This window comes from Pteropus vampyrus, unplaced genomic scaffold (genome assembly GCF_000151845.1).
Source record: "Pteropus vampyrus isolate Shadow unplaced genomic scaffold, Pvam_2.0 Scaffold337, whole genome shotgun sequence".
Classification (NCBI taxonomy): domain Eukaryota; kingdom Metazoa; phylum Chordata; class Mammalia; order Chiroptera; family Pteropodidae; genus Pteropus; species Pteropus vampyrus.
Genome location: NW_011889118.1, coordinates 1,429,975 through 1,449,296, shown reverse-complemented (window position 1 = coordinate 1,449,296; position 19,322 = coordinate 1,429,975). Strand labels below are relative to the sequence as shown.

At 47.6% G+C, this 19,322-nt stretch overlaps 1 protein-coding gene across 1 annotated transcript in view; it reads right to left on the bottom strand.

Moving 5' to 3' along the window:
- Positions 1-6,125, bottom strand: part of TKT (transketolase) — a 24,522-nt gene extending 18,397 nt beyond the window's left edge. The window contains exon 1 of the mRNA XM_011378389.2: positions 5,909-6,125. Within this exon, the coding sequence (XP_011376691.1) occupies positions 5,909-6,015 (107 nt within the window). The 5' untranslated portion in view covers positions 6,016-6,125. The remainder of the gene's footprint in view (positions 1-5,908) is intronic.
- Between the last annotated feature and the right edge of the window lie 13,197 nt (positions 6,126-19,322).

Genomic DNA, 19,322 nt, shown 5'->3' with positions numbered 1-19,322 from the left:
GGATGATAAAATACTGAGTGACGAGGCAACAAAATGTGAAAACGGGAAAATGTCTAGGGAGAAATAATTCACCAAAACTGACCTGAAAAATAGAAAACTTGAGTGATCTTCTAATCATTAAAAAGAAACCGAGTCAGTAGCTGCAGACGCACAGCAACTCTGTTCACCAGACCACGTCCACAGCGAAATGTACACAAGTTCTATGAAACACACAGGGGAGGGCCCGGCATTGTTTGCTACAGCCAGATCTGGAATCCACCCACATGGCCCATCAACAGAATAGATAAAACACAATATATTCATATGATAAATAGTATGCAGCAGTGAGAATAAACGAACTACACAGATCCAACATCAGCACCAACTCACAAATATAGCATGTGAACGAAGCACACTACAGAAAGATCTGTACAGCAAAAAAGAACACTGTTTATGAATATAAACAAATGTTATAAAACTATAAGGAAAACAACGGAATGATAACGCAAAATTCAGGGTATCGTCCTTGCGGAGGGGAGGAGGGACACACAGGAATTCCTCAAGTACTGTAATGTCCTAGTTCTTAAGCCTGGTGGTGGGTACATACGGGTTCATTATAACATATGTACAGTATATTGTTTTTTATGCATATATTTAAAAAAAAAAAGAACAACTCATACTCAGGTGAGAGTACCAGGATGCCAGAGCGGAAGTGAACTTCAGAAGCAGTCCTTGTTCTTTCTGTTCCCCGAAGTGCTCTAGCTGGCTCCTGCCAGGAAAGACTCTGCCTCCACACCTCAGAAAGTTTCTTCCGAGCTCTGCCCCATGTTGTCTCCTCTGAGAAGCCCTCCCTGACCACACTACCTAAAATACTTCTTCATCTCCTCTTATACTTGCCACCACCTGACATTATGTAACTATTTATTTGCTCCAAGAGGGCAGAGATTTTGAGCCTTTTAACTGCTGTGTCCTTTCGGTGCTTGGCGCAAAGTTCACAAATGAATAAATGTATCCTGGCTCTAAGACGCAAAGTGTGAGCTCTTTGAGCTTCAGTTTCCTCATTGTAAAATAGGGATATTAACAGAATCTGACTGAATGAGAAAGAGCTTGGCACAGTGCATAAGAAAACGGCAATTGCTCAGTAAAATACTAGCTCTTGACATCAGAAATGAGGCCTACCTTATTCCTCATTTTGAGGATGGGATCTCTTACCTCTAAGTTCCACAGAAGGGAAGTGACTTGCCCAAGGTCACACAGTCTGCCATCAGAAGAGCTAGGGCAAGAGCAAGATACTGTGAAAAGCTGATGACTGGATTAACAAAAATGTGGTAAATCCACACAATGGAATATTCAACAAGAAAAAGAAATGAAGTACTGATTCATGCTATAACATGAATGACCTTATAAAGATCATGCTAAGTCAAAGAAGCCAGACCTCAAAGATCTCATTCTGCATGATTCCATTTATATGAAATGTCCAGAAGAGTTAAATTTATAGACAGAAAGGAGATTATGGTTGCCTGGGAGCTGGGAATGGAGGTAGAAATGGAGAATGACAGCAAACAAGCAGAAGGGGTCTTTTAGGAGTGAGGAAGTATCCTAAAATTAGATGTGGTAAATTCATATGTGATGACAGAAAGAAATCTAACTATGGGAGGTGAACACACAGATAAACATATATATATGCCTTACTGTTAAAGTGTGCAGCTGAAACTTATTGGATTTCGTTAACAAATGTCACCATAAAAAAAATAAAAAAAAAAAAAAAAGGATGTGGTAAATTCACTAAAACTTATTGTAACATCCAGCCCATGAGTGCAACTGACTTCTGAGCAAGAAGCCTAAACTGTGTGGGCCGGGTCAGCCAGACCCACTTGCTGGTGGAATCGCTCCAGCTCACAGAAGTCCATTCCTCTGAGTGGACTCTGCCTCACCGTTCAGGGCAAGAGAACAGTCGTTCAGGGCAAATAGCTCTGGTCTGTGGCAATAAGGGAGTTCCTGATTTTGTGGGTCCAGAATCTAGTGGCAACAGCCTTGCCTAAAAGAAGCCAAGTCCAGGGGTAAGAGCTGTGATAGGGCCAAAGTGTGGTCAGCACACAGGAAACTATGAGAATGTCTCAGCCAGATCCTAACCAGGGACTGCACCTGGTTTCCAGCTTCGAGAAACATTGATCATCAGCCCTGCCGAGTTAGAGTCACTTGGGCAGAACACTTGAGACATGTCAGGACAGTCAGGTGTCTTCACACCGGGTTGGGAAATTGCTGCTGCTGGGGCAACCTCAACCAGCTTCACTTTTGCCTCAGACAGGGCCAGACTGGGTGGAAGGCAGCTCAATGAGAGAAGCAGGCCTTGATGTGGTATTCTTCCCAGAGAGGCCAGAAACCTGAAGGGGCCTAGGCCATGAAGGGGCCCTCTAGGCACTCAGCCAAAGCAGATTCGAATGCCAGAGCTGGGTACGGAGATGTATTTCCAGCCACTAAAGTCACATGGACCACCAGGATGTTAAACCTACAATAGCAGTGGGTAGGACCCCAGAGCTCCCTGTCACACTCCTGAGCGACCCAGTTTGGAAACCACCTAAGAACTCTTCCCTTAAAGATGGGGTGACTGAGGTCCTGGATGGGAAGGGCCTTTTGGACAAGGGCACAGCTGCTCTGAAGGGAGCTGGAGCCAGAGTTGGAATCCTATCTCCTTGTGCCCACTAGTCAGACCTGGCTAGACATTAGCACCCAAGTATCCTCCCCAACGCTGTGGGACAGAGCCCTGGGGACATGTTAAAAGCACAGCCTGCGCTTCCCTGATTTAGGCCTGACTATCCTCAGATGACACCTAGCACTGTTTGTATAATACCATAGCCTAGCCCTGGTCATTGCGAACTATGAAATTGTTACCACCAGCCTCAGCAGCCAGGTCCCTTCTGGTAAGGTCAGTGGGTTTTATTTTTTTAAAGGCTGGGTGAACTGGACTCTTGCCATAGTTTCCTTAGCACGTGGAAGGAGATGACCCCAGAGCAGCTCTGGCCACTGTGGGTGCTGCCTCCATAAAGAGCCCTCTGTCCCTCAGCTCCCCTGACACAGAAGCCAGTGTCCTCACTCCCTGGGGCTTGGTGAGGTCCCCTGACAAGGGGTCAGTGATGGCAAAGGAATGGGAAAGCCAAGAAATCGGGACCTCACTGAATTCTAAACCCTATAACTTGGGTCCTCACTGAATCTAGCCTGTGTGGGTGACCATGAAAAGACTTGACCAAAGTGCTGTTTCACCACCAGGGATGCAAGCTCCCCTAGAAAGGATGGTCACTTTGGAACCGGCTTGGGCCAAGGCATCAGGATTGGGTCTTCACCTGATGGAACTCACCCACTGTGGTGAGGGAAGAGCAAATTTAAAGCAAATGTCCAGGGACTGGAACACAGCCCTTACCTCAAGTCTTCCAAAACTACTTTTGTGCACACTCATAGTTCTTGGCACACATCTTTCAAAACCTCTTGTGACAGGGGTTGCATAGCAATGTTACTTCCTTCTGAAAAATAAGTTTTCTCTAAGTGTTTCTTTCCTTTATCTTTTACACATACTCACAAACATGCAGGAATCACCAGGTATTTTATACTTTTTCTCCTTCTTACAAATGGATACTTTGAGTTCAGTGAGTTCCTCCCTAAGACATTACAATGTAAATCTGGCGATAAAGTCTGTTGCTACATACAGTATCTTTTCCCTCCATTGAAATCAGTTTAACTACCTAACAAAGACCCAGGCGACCCACTGGATACCCCCTCCCTTTGGGAGCCCCCAATAGATACTAATGTTTCATTTCTCTGAAAGTGCCTTCAAACCAACTGATACCTGCCATCAGTGCACCTGATCTCCCCATTTCCAATTTCTCTCCATTCTCCTGGCTGCCCAAGAAGTCTTCCTAATGCAAGCCCCTCACTGGGCAGTGTGGAACCACCACCAATGATCAGCTCCGGCAAGTCACTTAACACACTAACCTCAGTTTTCTCATCTATAAGTGTGTTTGTAATAGCATCTATCTCATAAGGTTATTCTCAGAATGCATGAAACAATATTAGCAATAAAGGATGCTGTGTCAAACCAGTGATATCTATTTGGCTCAGTAACGCTGTAACTGTCTGCAGGTCTCATCTGGCTCTGTAAGATGCTCAGGTGTATAACACTATTTAGTTGGGTAACTGCTGTGTTTCTCCAGCTAGACCCCCAGGAGCCTGGCTAGATAGCTCCTATCACACAGTATGGCTCAACAAAGCCCTGCAGGGTGAATCACTCCCTGAAATGGACAAGGGAAGGGGAAATGTACTACCCAACAAGCAATACAGGGTGTGCAGACATACTGTGTGTCAGGCTGCGGGAGGGGGCATGGAGAGTAAGCAGGGTTCCTGCCTGGGCAGGAGCTCCCACACAGTAGGTAGAACTAATATAAGCCCAAAAGAGGTAACAGGTCCGAAGTGTGCAAGCGGGTGGGGTGGAAAGGAAAGGGCTTGCCAAGAGAGCGCTAATCCCTTCTTCTGAGAACTGGGTGTCTTCAAGTTGAAAGGGTTAGTGCAGACCCACCCTGCTGGTCAAAAATTATTTACTTATTAATAATGTAGCCTGTATGAAACTGGCCAGAAGCTAGAATCTTGTCTTTGTTATAAGTACACAGCTTTGGGAAGATTCTTGGAAATCACTGCCTAATCCAGGCCCCAAATACATTTCATAAACCCAGTACATTGTCTCTTCCTTCTCACACCAGGCCCCAAGGGAAGGAGGGGCTGGCATCCTTGAAACTGCCCAGTGTGTAGGAGCTACTACTAGTTGCATTTCAGAGTAGGAGACAGAATCTGACCTTAACTACCCCACTGGACACCTCCAGCTGTACAGTGGCCCCTGTTACTATCACTGTCCCTGCTACCAGCCACCTTCCAGTGGAAGCTTCCTGGAATCAGCAACAGTCTGTCTCCACTTTCTGAGTCAGAGAGCTGACCCGGAAAGAATACTGGGAGAGGATGCCTCAGTCTCTGCCCTGGGAAAAGTGCACCTGGCTGCTGGCCCTGCCCAAGACTGCATTCCAACCGCTGAGGCCCTAGGACTAGGCCCTTGGTTCTCTTAGCCTTCCAAGTCTCCCCTCCCCAATCCCTAACCCCACCTCCCGCCTCAGGTCAGATCTAAGACGTCCCCTTCACACCAGGTGCCAAGGTTCTGCATCCACGTGGCCGCCTTCCTCCCCTCTCCCATCCCACTCAGCAGCACGGTGTCTCAGCAGTCCCCTGCTACAAACTGAGACCCCAACCCAAGGGTAGCAGGAATGTGAGATGGCAAAGGGAGGGCAAGTGAGATGGGGAAAAGGCCGGGCCCAGAGCCTCCCTGCAAGATGAGGGGTTAAACCCTGCGCTCCCGAGTTGGGGAGCTCGGGTTCAAATACCAGCTCTCTCCGTGTGGGGCCTTGGGAAACTGACTCTGAGCTTCGGGTTCCCCACACAGGACATGGAAGGGGTCTAGGGGGCCACGCGTATAGGGCGCACGGCACAAGGCCTGGCGCTCTGCGAAAGCACAATTATGGTGGCCTTCCCGGCATGGCCACAGAGGGGACTGCGCCGTTCACAAGCCGCACGTCCTCTGCCGCATAGCGCAGCCGGGTAGCTGGACTCTTGTGAGGGCAGAGATAACAGCCTGAGGCGCACAGGGAGCCGAGGCCCACCAGGCGGAAGCTGGGCTGAGAGGGCGCGGCGCGGCGCAGCCGAGCGGAAGGTGCCTCGGGCCAGGGTCCTGCAAGGCGCGCGTCTCCACCACCTGACCTGGCTCTGGCCGCCTCCTTCGTGGTGGCATCGTGCAGCGCCGCACGGAGCTGGAGGGCCCGCGGCGTCCGAAAACGGCTCCCCCACCCTAACCTGAGCCTCGCCGGGCCCGGCGCCCTCTCCCCGGCCCCACGCTCACCCCGAGCCGGCAGCTGTGGTGGCCTGGATAGAACTGATGCGCAGGCGGTTGGCTGTGTCCTTCAGGGCCTGCAGCTTCTGCTGGTCAGGCTTATGGTAGCCCTCCATGGCGCGGGCGGGTGAGCAGGAGGCTGGAGGACGCGGAGACTCGGAGGTAGCGCGGTGGCTAAGGCAGAGACCGGCAGCGGCCAAGGCCGGGTGTCGCGCGGGGGCGCGTTAAGACTCCCAGGCCCGCCCGTAGGGGCGGGGCGTCGGCATCACCCCAGGCCGCCGCGTCGCCAACAGCCCCGCCCCGCCCCGCCCCCGGGCCCGGGAGCAACCGGTGCCCCAGCTCTCCGACTGGGAAACTGAGGCTGCTGCTAGCCCCGGCGCTTTGGGACCCAGCCTGATGCTGTCCACCCACTTAACCTCCCTCCACCTCACCCGACATTTGGGTGGCAGCTACAGGCTGCCAGGCTCCTGTGAGTCAGGCAGCACTTCCCTGCGGTATTCACCAAACGCACAAATGAAAATAACTCCAGGTTTTAGGCTTGGCTCAGAGCTTGCCTGATGACTTGCATCTTTACTGCAGAGTGCTCTGTCTCCTTGCTCCACAAAGCTCAGGGTGGAATTGAGAGGGGAGGCTTCGTTGGAATTCCATTATACAGATGAGCAAATTGAGACTGGCAAGGTGAACAAGGTCACAGGACTGGCGGGTGTAAGGCTCTGCCCTAGCAGAACAGCCTCGTCCCCCCAGCCCCAGCCCCAAGAGAGTGAGTCTAGGGCTTTAGGGGCCTGTAAGGGGGATGAGGGTTATGAAAATGAGAATAATAGTGTAGTAATGATAATACCGGCTAATGTTAACTCAGTACTAGAGGCGGGCCCTTCACAAGTTATTAGGGCCTAATAACACTGCTGATCCTTAGAGAAATTATTGGGTTTGGTCCCAGGTCTGTAGGGACAGGAGCACTCACCTCTGCTGTTACCAGACCCCCTGTCTCCCAGGGGGATGGGGATCCCCAGAGTGAGGATAGGGAGGGGACAGTCATCACAGGCATTGTCTATGGAATCCACCCATCCCACATGACCCATGCGGTTAATACCACTTACACAGGAGGAAGTTTCATCTTAAAGAGTTAAAGGGGGGCACCTCAAAGCAGTGGCTGAGCAGGGGCCTGCACCAGATCTGTCTGATGCTGAGCCCCTGAGAGAACTGTGGGAGGAACCAATAGCCAGGCTTTGCCCATATCCCCTCTGTTTCCTTTGCATCGCCCACACTCAGAGCTTTGGATCATGTGGGACAATGGATTAGATGAGAATGAGTTCCCCACTCTACCCCCAAGTACACTTCTGCTGCTCCTCTACCTGTCTGGCTCCCAGATGCCCAGCCAGATCCCAGGGTGACATCCCCTAGCACTTGGCACCTGCTGGCCCAGTCCACAGAAGACTGCCAACTGAGGCTGGCCCCTAAGCTGGCCGGAGCTGCAGGCTGGATCAGAGTGAGGTAGCTCAGGGGTATGCCACCTCTGTCCTCAGGCTGCTCATGGTCAGTAAGAGGACACACCTTGAAACTATTTGGAAGCTCTGTGCCTTCGAACTGAGGCTCTTAGAACAGTGGTTTCTTAGTCTGAACCTTGATTTCCCCATCTGCCCAATGTGACTGACTAATCCTTGCCCCTCTATACACACCCTCGTCTCTGATGGTGGCACAGGATTCACTGTGGCTCTTGGGGTCCCTGTAGTGATGGAAAGAAAATTCCTCTTCAACTAGAGACCCCTGGCTCTAGCTTCTCTTCTCAGGGTTCTGGGTAAATGAGACGCAGTTCGCCATGGATTTCAGTCATCTTTTAGGAGCTCTTGGCTTTCCCCAAGGTCAGCTTCAGAACCAGAATCCTGGGCTGGCTGGAGGTGTTGCCAATACCTTGCTTGTCCAAGGTGGTACTCTTGTCCCCAAGTCCTGGGTCTTTATTCGGCCATATGTACCTCATAAATCACATGGCACTTGGAAGGGAGACCTTGGCTCCTGCTGGCCACAGCTTTCTGCCTGGCTTCAAACTGCCATCTTGCTCCTCTGCTCCCCTCCTTCCATCCTCTTTCAGCCTCCCATTCACACTATGGCTGCCGGAGAGATCCCCTATTCCTTCCCAGCTAAACCCCCATTGATCTCCTTCCATCTTTAGAATATCAGGCCCCTCCACTGTAGCGTGCTCTGCCCCCTGACCTCGAACCTCTCTTCCATTTCCCTCCACTCGTGTCCCTTTTCCTCACCCCATCGCAGCCACACTGGCCTTCTTGCTTTCTTTAAAAAACACTAAACTCACTCCCCCAGAGGCTTTTGCATGGGCTGATCTCTGTGCCAGTGGTACCCTTCTTGAACTTCTTCAAATTGCCTGGATCTTATGGATGAAAAAGAGGTGCTGTCATAAATCATAAATTTCTGACTGGGCAGGTCAGGGTGGCCAGTCTCGCCCCAGGCCTATAACTTCTTTAGTGAAAGGTTTTAAGCCAGCCCTGTCTACTGCTCTTGTGCATCTAGGTTAACACACCTTTGAAATGCCAGAAGCAATACCTCTCAAAGGAGGTATTTACCCTCAAGAGAGCACATAATCTTAATTATCTTGTAATCCAATCCCTGCCTTGCTTTCTCCCGCCTTAATGTAATCTTTCTTGAATTTTTCTCCTTAATTTCGAATCCATAAAAGAAACTGCAAACTGTTACTCTCTGAAGTATTTGAGATATTGATCCCCGGCAGTTATTGTCAGTTTGGGCTCAAATAAACTCTTATAATAAAAATTCTCTACAGGTTTGGACATTTCTTAAGTCAACAATCTAGAGCAGCCCCTCCTTCCCATCATACCACCTCTCTGAGCTTCTGCGGTGTTCTCCTCTAATCTGCATTCTTTATGTCTGCTCCAGGAGAAAGGGATGTGTTTCTCTTGTCTCTGGCTGGCTTTACCCAGGGACTACAACTGTGTCTCATATATAGTAGGTCTTCAAAAGATGCCTGTAGAATGACAATATGATGTTACATGATTTGCCCGAAGTCAACATAGCCAGCAACTGCCAGGGCTGCACCCAAGGAGAGAGAGCATCAGGGACCTCAGGGAGGGCTGCTCAGACCCGTGCCCTCCATTCCAGCTGTGGATGGAAAAAAAGGGGGGGATTCTATGGAAAGGAACCTCACAGAGTGATCTGATTATAAATTCCTAACTGGGAAGGTCATGGTGGGTAGTCATGCCCCAGGCCTATAACTTTTGTAGTGAAAGGTTTTAAGTCAGCCCTGTCCATTGTTCTTGTGCATCTAGGTTAACACACCTTTGAAATAGCAGAATACCCCTCAATGGGGGTATTAACCCTCAAGAGAGCACATAATCTTTTTAACTATTCTGTAATCTAATCCCCACCTTGTTTCTCTAACCTTCCTTACATCCCCTCCTTAATTTAAAATTCATGAGAGAAGCTGCAAAACTGTTATTCTGCAGAACATTTGAGATCTTGCTCCCCAGAGCTCAAATGAACTCTTATAAAAATTATCTACAGGTTTGCACGTTTTTTTATGTCGACATTATCTTTCTAGGAGTTGGGACACAAAGGTGCTGTGTTGGAGGGTAGGAAGTGGCACAGATGTTGTGCTGCCAGCATCAGGCACCAGCAAAGGCCACAGTGACATGAGAGCAGAGCCACGTGCTGGAGTCTGAGCTGTCCCCCAGGACTCGTGCAGCGCCTGGGGAAAAGGGAACACTTGGGGAGCCAGGACAGGGCATGTCCCCATATGAGAGTCTCCGCGGCTGGCTCCCAAGGTACCTCCAGGATAACCAGAAGAGACATGAGTGGGAAACAGGAGTGCCAAAGGGGTGACAGACAACCCAGTACTTTTATTGTGGTACTTGCTGGGCGGTGGCTTTTGGTCACTGTGACAGTGCTGATGGAGTGTAATGGCTGCCCGGAGTGTCATGTAGAGCAGTAGAATTCTGAGTTACATTTCGAAAGGAAATGCCTGGACTAACGAGCAGTGCTGCGCAGAGGCCATCAATACAGGAGGCTGGCAGTGCAGGCCAGGCATTACCTGCCTCTCTGCCTCAGGGTCCAGAGATGGCTGCACTTGAGCCAGGCGTGAGGAAGCTCAGGTTACTGGAGCCGTTACACATGCCAGTGCACACACACTCACAGATCCCTCATGCCGTTTCCCATGTGTCTTGCTGTACCCTGGAGAGGACAGGCTGGCATCACCACAGCCCCTTCTTGGCCTCCCGCAAAGCCTGTGTACCTTGGCTAAGGCACAGGGCAGAGCCAAGGTCCAGCCTCTCCCGCTGTTCAGCCCTGGGCATCCAGCTGGACCTTCGGACATGAAGGCCCCCACAATGCCCATGCCCTTCGACTGGGAACTCTGTGTCCAGGAGCTGATCCTCAGGGTAGCTCCACCTGCAGACATGTCTATGACAGCAGAGGCAGGGACTGGTGGGGGCCTGAGCAATTATTTTACCTGATCAGTGTGAAGACCAAACCTCCCCAGAAATGGGCTTACTCTTGGGAACAGAAATTGGACGGGCCTTTGGGGAGATGTAACTCAGTGGTTCCAACAATCAGATATGACCGTCCTCTAGCTAAATCACAAGAACTACCTGAGCAGTTTTTAAATACAGAGATCCCTGGGCACTACATCTAACCTTCTGAACCAGAATATCCGGGATGGGGCCTAGGACTCTGCATTTCTAAGAGGACCCTCAGGCAGTCCTATTTCATGTTCTGAGAACTCTCCAGAGGAAAATACTGGGGAGACTCTTAGGGCCTGAGTTCAATGCCTTGTTGAATGCCCCATAAGGCTGAGTGGGGTGCAGCAGGTAAAGAATGAAGAGTCCAGGGTGTGGTGGGAAGACGTGATACGTTGTTAATGGAGTAAAAACAAGGTGTAAAACAGCAGATAATGTGTCAAACAGCAGGTATTTCTGTCAAAAATAATGAAGGCAGGTGTGTGCATGTATGCATGTGTTCCCGTGTATGTGCATGTTTGTAAGTTTGTCCAGGCAAAGCGGAGAGGTTGCTAGCACATGATCCAAGCTGTGGGAGACTCTGGAGGGTGGGACTGAGGGGGACTTCTAATTTCTATTTTACACATGTTTCTTTTGTTGGAATTTAGTGCCAGTGAATATTGTTGACTTTTATAACACAAAAAAAGCGAAACCAAAATTCCATCTTGAAAGAAATATGGCTGAGATTGTGTGGGGGAGTGCATCTCTATGAATGCACTTTTTTCTCTTGATCTCATGGTTATATAAGTGGCTCCTGTGTTTCATAAGCCAGGCTGCTGCCCTGGATGTTTTTGGGTTGGGAGAAAACCTCCAGGCGGTGGGTGCTCATGGAGGAGGGCGCTCCTCAAACCCAGGGCAGAGCTATCCTGATGTGCTCCTGCACATCCATGGAGCAGGCACCGATGAAGCATGAACGGAACTCGAGCAGCTGCGTTCCTGAGTGACAGCGCTGGGCATCGCTTTGGCAGGGCCAGCCTATGTGTGTGCTCCTGGGGCATGCTTGGGCTGGGCGCCGGGGCCCCCAAGCCAGCACAGGGCTTGCAGTGGAGCCAACATCCCAGTCTGGGTCCTCAGGGCACTTTCTTTGACTTGCATCCAGGGCTTACGGCCTGCAAACCTGGAATGATTCTTGTGCGAGTGTATGTCCAGCCTTGTGCCCACCGGTGCCTAGTGGAGGGCCCACTTATGGCCACTCTGTATGGACTTGTAGGTTGATTAATTGAATTTTAATAAATCCATCTCTCAAAATTTCCTTCAGGAGGTATTTTTGGGAGGACATTTTTAAAATAATATTGCCCCTAGGAAAGTGAGATCACATACAATTTAACTGACTCACAGAAAATGATTTTTCTTGAGTTGATTTTTGTTTTTTAAAACACACTCCTCTCCCAAATATAAAAGTAAAACATCCTCACTGTAAAAACCTGGAAGGTCTAGAAAATTTTAGAGTAAACTAATATCATGGGTAATCCCATCTAAAGAGGACCACTGTTAAAGTCATCTGTTGGTTTGACAAATATCGGTTCATTGTAATTGTTATGAAGGAAACAAAACAGGATCAAGGGTCAGGGGCTGGAGAGGGGGAGTGGGGGTACATTGCTCAACATAACTTAGTGATTAGACATTTATATAACTTACAAAGTGATCTCCCTATAAGTCTAGTATCCACCTGATACTATACATAGTTATTACAATATTATTAAATATATTCCCTATACTTTATATATCACCATGACATTTTGTAACTACCAATTTGTACTTTTTAATCCCTTCACCTCTTTCATCCACCCTACCCCTTTCCCATCTGATAACCATGTTTCCGAACATCGGCTCTAAATGGGACACTACTAGGTCGGAGGATGTCAACCCTTCTAAAGCTCTTGATATGTATTTGGCAAGAGCTCTACAGAAAGTCTGGTTCTGCAGCTCAATTGCCTTCGCCTCTAACTGGAGAGGTCCCAGCATGTGCTGGGGAAAGAGGATAGAGAGAGGGGATCTGAGATCCCTGCTCTTTGCTGGGCCTTACTTTCCTCACGTCTATAAAATGGGCTCATTCTCACAATGCAGAGGTTGCCTTCTCCCTTCGTGCCAGGCCCCCTGCGCCTGGTCAGATTCTTGCGGGGTCACTCTCTATCCAGGGGAAGCAAATTCACATGAGTTTAGCAGGGCCAAAGGCTGCTGTCATTTTCATATGACTATAAACTCGTAGCAGTGGGATATAGCCTGAGCAAGGTATTGGATCCCCACAGCCGTAAGCAAAGGGAAGATCAGTGAGAAGAAAGAATTCTGAGATGAGTTTTGCAGGTGGCTTTTTCTGCAGGTGACTCTGAGGCCCTCAGAACTGGATGAGAGCCACATAAGAGGGAGGTGAATGCAGGGGAAGGGAACTGGAGACAGGAGATAACTCACTAGCTCCTCAACTTTGCTGGGAGGCAGCTCACCCGGGTACATGTGGCTCTCTCTCCTTCTTCCTTTCTCATTCATTGCTTTTTTTTTTTTTTTTAAATCATAGCCTTATTAAGATATAGATAACATACCATTTTAAAGAGTACAATTCATTGGTTTTTGGTATATTCATAGAATTGTGCAATCATTACCATGATCTAATTTGGGAACATTTTCATCAACCCCCAAAGAAACTTGTACCCATTAACAGTCATTCTCTCTTTTCCTCTCTCCTCACAAGGCCTAGGCCGCCTCCAATCTCCTTTCTATCTCTATGGGTTTGCCTATTCTGGATATTTCATTTAAACAAAATCATATAACATGTGGTCTTTGTGACTGACTCCTTTCACTTAGCATAATATTTTCAAGGTTCATCCATGTTGTCGTGTTTATCAGTACTGTGGATCTTTAACAAATAGCCAGCTATATCTCCAGAAAAAAATGGATTTATTTTGGGAAAACAAAGAATGGCAATTTGGGACATGTGGTTTAAAGACGGGCAATATGCAAATCCAGGGAAACAAAGGAGAAAACTGCTCCCTCTCTTTTTTTTACTATCACAGTAATTTTTTAAAATTTTATTTTATTAGTTTCAGGTATATAGTACATTGGTTAGACAATTATGTAGTTTATGAAACGATCCCCCAAATCGCTCTTTCAAGAACTGCTCTTTTATGGACTTGGCAGGGGCTGTTGTAAATGAAGAGTTCGTTGGAGGACACTGAAAATTCGAAGTATAGTGACTTTTCATAGGCTGAGTTATGGCAGCCTCCCATTGGCTGAGCTATAACTAGGCAAGGAGGAAGTAGTATCACTTCCTGTCAGAGATGCAAGCTCCATCTCTTCTTACTGGGGTCAGTTGAGCAACATATGCATGAGAGTTCTCTAGCTTCCTCACTCCATTTTAAGTGAAGTTTCTGTTTATTAATTTTCAAAGTATCTTATTCCTTTTTATTGATGGTCATTTTTATTGTGTGGATATGCCATATTTTGTTTATCTATTTATGGGTTGATGGGCTTTTGAGTTGTTTCCACTTTTTTGCTGTTATGAATAATGCCGCTTTGAATGTTGATGTAAAAATTGTATGTGGAAATATATTTCCAATTCTCTTGGGTATACACCTAGGTAGGAGTGGAGTTTTTGGATCATATCGCAATTCCATGTTTAACTGTTTGAGAAACCATCAAACTGTTTTCCAAAGTGGCTACACAATTTTACATTTCACCAGCAATGGATGAGGGCTCCAATTTCCCTACATCCTTGTCAATACTTGTTATCATCTGTCTTTTTTATTTTAATCATCATAGTAGTGGTAAAAAGTAGATGCAAAGTGGCATTTCATGGTGGTTTTGTCACTTAATACTTAGAAAAAATAATATAAGTAACACATATTCTTTGCAGAAAATTTGGAAATTTAACAAAAATACCATTTTATGTGTCAATTCAGCTAGGCTAGAGTCCCCAGTTATTCAATGAAACACTAACTGAGGTGGTGTTGTGAAAATATCATGTAAATGTGGTTTAAGTTGTAATCGGATTTTAAGTGAAGGAGATTATTCTAGATATCCTGCTTGGACCTGATTCAGTTGGTTGAAAGCCTGAAGAAAAACGATTTTGCCTATGCTGAGAGCCCAGCCTGCCCTTCCTAATGGGCTGCCCTGCAGGTTTCCAACTTGCCTAGCCAGCCCCCAATTCCTTGCAACAAATTTCTTAATATAGATCTCCTACGGGTTCTGCTTCTCTGGTTGGACGCTGGCTGATACACACACAAAGAAGAAAGTTTCAATTCCCAATAACCCCACCATCCAGTGATCACCATGGACAACTTTTGGGTTATTCCCTTCCAATCTTTTTTTCTCCTTTTCTATCCATAAACATAAATACTTTAAATAAGGTCATGAACCCTCGGCATGTCTTGCTTTTGCTTACATTGCTGTGCATCTGAAATCCTTTCCCAGAGTCTATGTGCTTTTCTCCCTCCAGGGTTATTACTGGCACAGAGAAAGTTCAACCACTGTTCTCCTTTGACTGGACATTTGCATTGCTTTTGTGTTTATATTCTAACAATACTGTGCTTCCTCCAGCCAGCACTGTTCTCCTAGGAGAGAGGGCTTTTATTCTAGTCAACACTGTGTGTCCTTGGCCAATCCCAGGACCAGACTGGGTGGGTGACCCTCCAAGTCCCCTCAGAAGGCCTGGGGTTGGAGAGCCCTGGCACTTCTAAAGGTGAGCACCAGTATGGAGCCCAGCCAAGCCCTGCCAGGTCTGCTTTTGTTGTGCATAAAGAAAAGTTGCCTAGTCATTGTAGCTTGCAATTTGAGTAGTGGAGCCTGGGCACCTCCCAGAGCAGTGAGCATGGAGCTGCCTCAACAGCCCCTGTCAGCTCCTTCCCAGGGGCACTGTGCCAGGCTGGGTTAGGGTAGTGCTTTGACGGCACTTTTAGAGCAACTGGTCTCCGCCTTGCACAGTCTGCAAGACAAGGTGGGGAGAGATCTTTACCCTCGTCCCCGTTTCTTGTAGCTCCTGGGTTTTCCTGAACAAGCCAGGGTAGTGGAGGTGACTATTATGTGGATATTGAAGATGCCTGTATTTGTTTTATTATGGGGAGATGAAGTGGATTTTCTCCTGGGCGGTTGCTGAATAGCTGAAGTGAACGGTTACTGAGAAAGGCAGATGGAGGTGTCATTCCACTGTGTGGAGCCATAGCTTCTCCTGGGAAACACGAAGCCATTACTGCTGTCTCCCTCATATGGCTGGGTGGAAGGATTACTGAGGAGATTCATAAAACCAGAAACCCAGGTTAGCTGCCTTCCAAACACATAGCTTTTACTACCTCTCTCCCCACTCTTAGCCCCAGGATTAGTGAGGGCATCCAGTTGGCCTCCTGTTCTGGTGACTGAGATGAGGCCTTGATAAAGCATTGCTTGGTGCTACTGTGCAAAACAGAAGAATGCTGCTGCTCCTGCTGCTGCTGGTTACCCATTCGGGACAGGGAAATGGTTTTGTCATCATTGTCGTTCTGATTTACTCATCCATTCATTCATTCCTTCCATTTACCAAGGCCTATGTGCCGACGCTGTGTTAGATGCTGGGGGAGGAAGATGACCCTGTCTTTGTTCTTGGTTCTGAGGAGGTGACTGGTCACAAGCTGGCAGGGGCTGTGTGCACATGTTTCACTGTCCTGTGATCTGTACAAAAGAATTGCCTGCTGAGGCTTCAGATCAGGAAAGGCTCCAAAGAGGAGGTGATCACAGACAGCAAGTTTTGAAATAACGGTACTCTCCGCAACAAAACTGTGTCTCTGCCAAGCTGGCATAGGTAAGGGGAACTGAGATAATAAACGCATTTCAAATTTTAAAACACTAAATTGGAAAGCAGCAACAGCGTGAAGGGGAAAAGCGGGCTGGGTGAACACCCACCTTCTGCCCTGGGCCTCAGTTTCCCTGGTTGGCAGTGTCTTGGCAAGGTGCCCCTGAACCTCCCTCACCCTCCTTTGGCCTAGGGCTGAGAAAGCCCTCTGAGAGCCACATCTGTGAGGGTAACTGGGAGTAATTACAATAGGCGAAGCAGTCCCCTAACCCATCAATTACCCCCTCAACGGGAGCAATGCTGCTGTCATTTCAAAATGTTCAAAATTCTCAGGGGACCTAGAGGCTTTCTCCACGTCCAGAAGCCCAGAGGGAGGTGGCGTGAACAACTCTTGTCTCTGCTGCACTCTAGCTGGGTGAACTTGGACTGATTGCCTTAGGCTAGTTACTCAATAATCTGTTTCCTCATCTAAACAATGAGGTAACAGCATGTGTCTTCCAGCTGGTCAGGAAGGTGAAATTCACTCTATTCCTCAAATAGTCACATGCGCCTCTACTCTGTGCCACATTGTGGGTACAAAGGGGCTCAAGGAATCCTAGTTCCCCATGTGGGCATGCGAATGTGTATGTGTGTGTGTGTGTGTGTGTGTGTGTGTGTGTATGTGTGTGTGTTTGTGCATGCACACGTTCACATGTGGTCATGTGATGTCAAGCATAGTGTCTGGAACAGAATAGCTGCCACCCCAGCCCCTGAGCCCATCAGGGTCAGTCGAGGACTAACGAGTAGCATTTGCATGTGTCGCTCCCACTTGCCAGCCCATGGGCCCATTATTTGTGGACTCCAAAGAACTCCAGGAGCATTAATTAATAACCTTACCTTCTCTGGCTGGAGTGCAAACAGCTCTTCACAGTCTCCTTTAGGGAGGGAGCCCACGCTAGTCAGGGCCCTGAATGCTGAGAGCCAGGGCTGCAAGGATGGAGGGGTGGGGAAGGCTGCCTCCCAGGTGTGTTGTGCCCTTTACAGGACAGCAGCCATCTTTTGGATGGGCTGGGGGCAAGTGTCAGAGTGAAAGCTGGGGCTTTCATATGAGGTCATTTTGAGAATTTGTGTAGTGATGCCAAGTGTTTATATATTTAATATGGAGCATTTTATTATTACTTTTAAACTCCTTTATATCACGATTAAGGTATTTTAATATAGTGTGTGTAGGCAGAGGTCACAGTCTCTATGAATTCCAGGTAAGGACAGTAAAGGTAAAATTACAAAATGTTTGTTAAAAAGGAGTGGAGGCCCCTGGTACAGACCATACTTGGCAAATGGGGACTACTGCCCACACAACTTTGCTAGAGTCCTCTTTCCTATTTGAGTCCTCTGGTGAGTGTCGTGGTCTAACAGAAGTCAGAGAACCTCTCAGGGCCAGCAGAATGGGGAGAGGATGTTAGCTGGCTCTATTCAGGGGAAAGATCCCTTCCTGGGAGAGGCCTGGGAGGGGGAAGCGACACATCAGAGATAGAAACAACAAAATGAGCTTGGGTAGCAAATTGTGTAGGGGGTTCAGGTTTTGCACCTGTTTCAGAAGCCAGGGTACTGTTGAGGGACTCCATAGAAAATGGGGGGTAGTTTGCTTAGGGTGCCTCCTAGAGCTTTGCCAGGTAGGGCTCAGGCAGCATCAGACCCACCTTTCCAGAGCGACAGGGACCTGGTAAGAAAACAGTAGTTTCTGTGGACTGTGGCTACCTTCCTGACTCCATATTCTGGGGCCATTTTTAGACTGATGGACTGACATCAGTCTAACCACAGCCAGTGCCTCTGCCCCTTCCCAGGATGGCCGAAAGTTGGGGTCATGTGTGGCCCTTTCCTTTCACTCCTCAAAGGTATGGAGAGGGTTAAACAAGAATGCATACGAAGCATGCAGCACATGACAAATGCAAGTTATGATTCCTTGTAGAATTACACTTCAAATTTATTCATACTCACCTGCAAGAAATGTTTGTCGAACATGATGCGACTGTCACATTGACTTTGTATTGCCTCCTTTCGAGCCATTCTACTTCTGCTGGTTACAAAAAAATCTCTTAGTCGTCATCTTTGCTTTTAGCTAAGTTACCTTGTAAACCTGAAGAGACAGGGGTAAGGCTCACTTGGGGCTTAGAGCCCTATGCTCCTGCCAGGGTTTGGATGGCACAGGTTCCCCATGGGTTCTGTCTGAGTGTGGCAGCTGTCTTCTTGCTTAACTCCATTGAGCAAATTCTGAGGTTTAGAATCTTGATCTCAGACCTTTAGAAACCCGTCAGGCCTTTCACATTGCGGAGAACTCAACTGCACTGTCTAAAGGATGAAACTGTAGACAGAAATTCAGAGTTTGAGTGACCATTTCTTTCTGTTCTTCCTTTCTGCCTTCCAACGACCTGGCTTCATCTAAAGGTGGTCTTCCCTCAGACTGACCACCTGGAAGTCCATTTTCTAGCTTCACATCTAGTAGGAGAGACTGGCAGATTCCTGATAGTTCTCTGAGACAAACACTGCTTCCCAGAAGCCTCAATAATCTCATTCACATTCTCCTTAAAGATCAGGTTTTTAGCAACGTCCAATCTATGAAGAACCAGGATCCATAACAGTGAGTGAAAATGTCATTAAAAACAACCTAGAAACCTAAACCCCCATCCTCTATAGTTTATTCAGTACCCAGACTTTAGCTTTTCACAAAATTCCAATGAACCTAGTTACTTGGTTTCCTACGTCATGACAGATGAAAAGCAGTAGGTGAGCAGACCACTCTAGCTTTTAATAAATAGCGGTAACAAGTGACCTAAGAAACCATAAAAAGCAACCTAGGATAATTTATCATGGAGGCAAACGGTCAATAAAGGAATTCTAAACCAGCTTTCTGATCTGCTGGCTTTGGGTCCTTGGACCGTTAATGGCTTAATAAGCATCTTTGGCACATACCTCACTCACTCAGTTCAACTTCCTTCTCCTTAAAATGGGTTATTGTGACGATTAAGAAAACAATGGAATTGCAATCCTTAAGTGTTAAATGAGCAAACACTTTGGTCGGAAACATACTAAATGTTAACAATTATTAGGAAGATATATGATTAACCCATTTTTTTCTTAAACACTTCTGTTTCCCATAACACATTTTACTTGC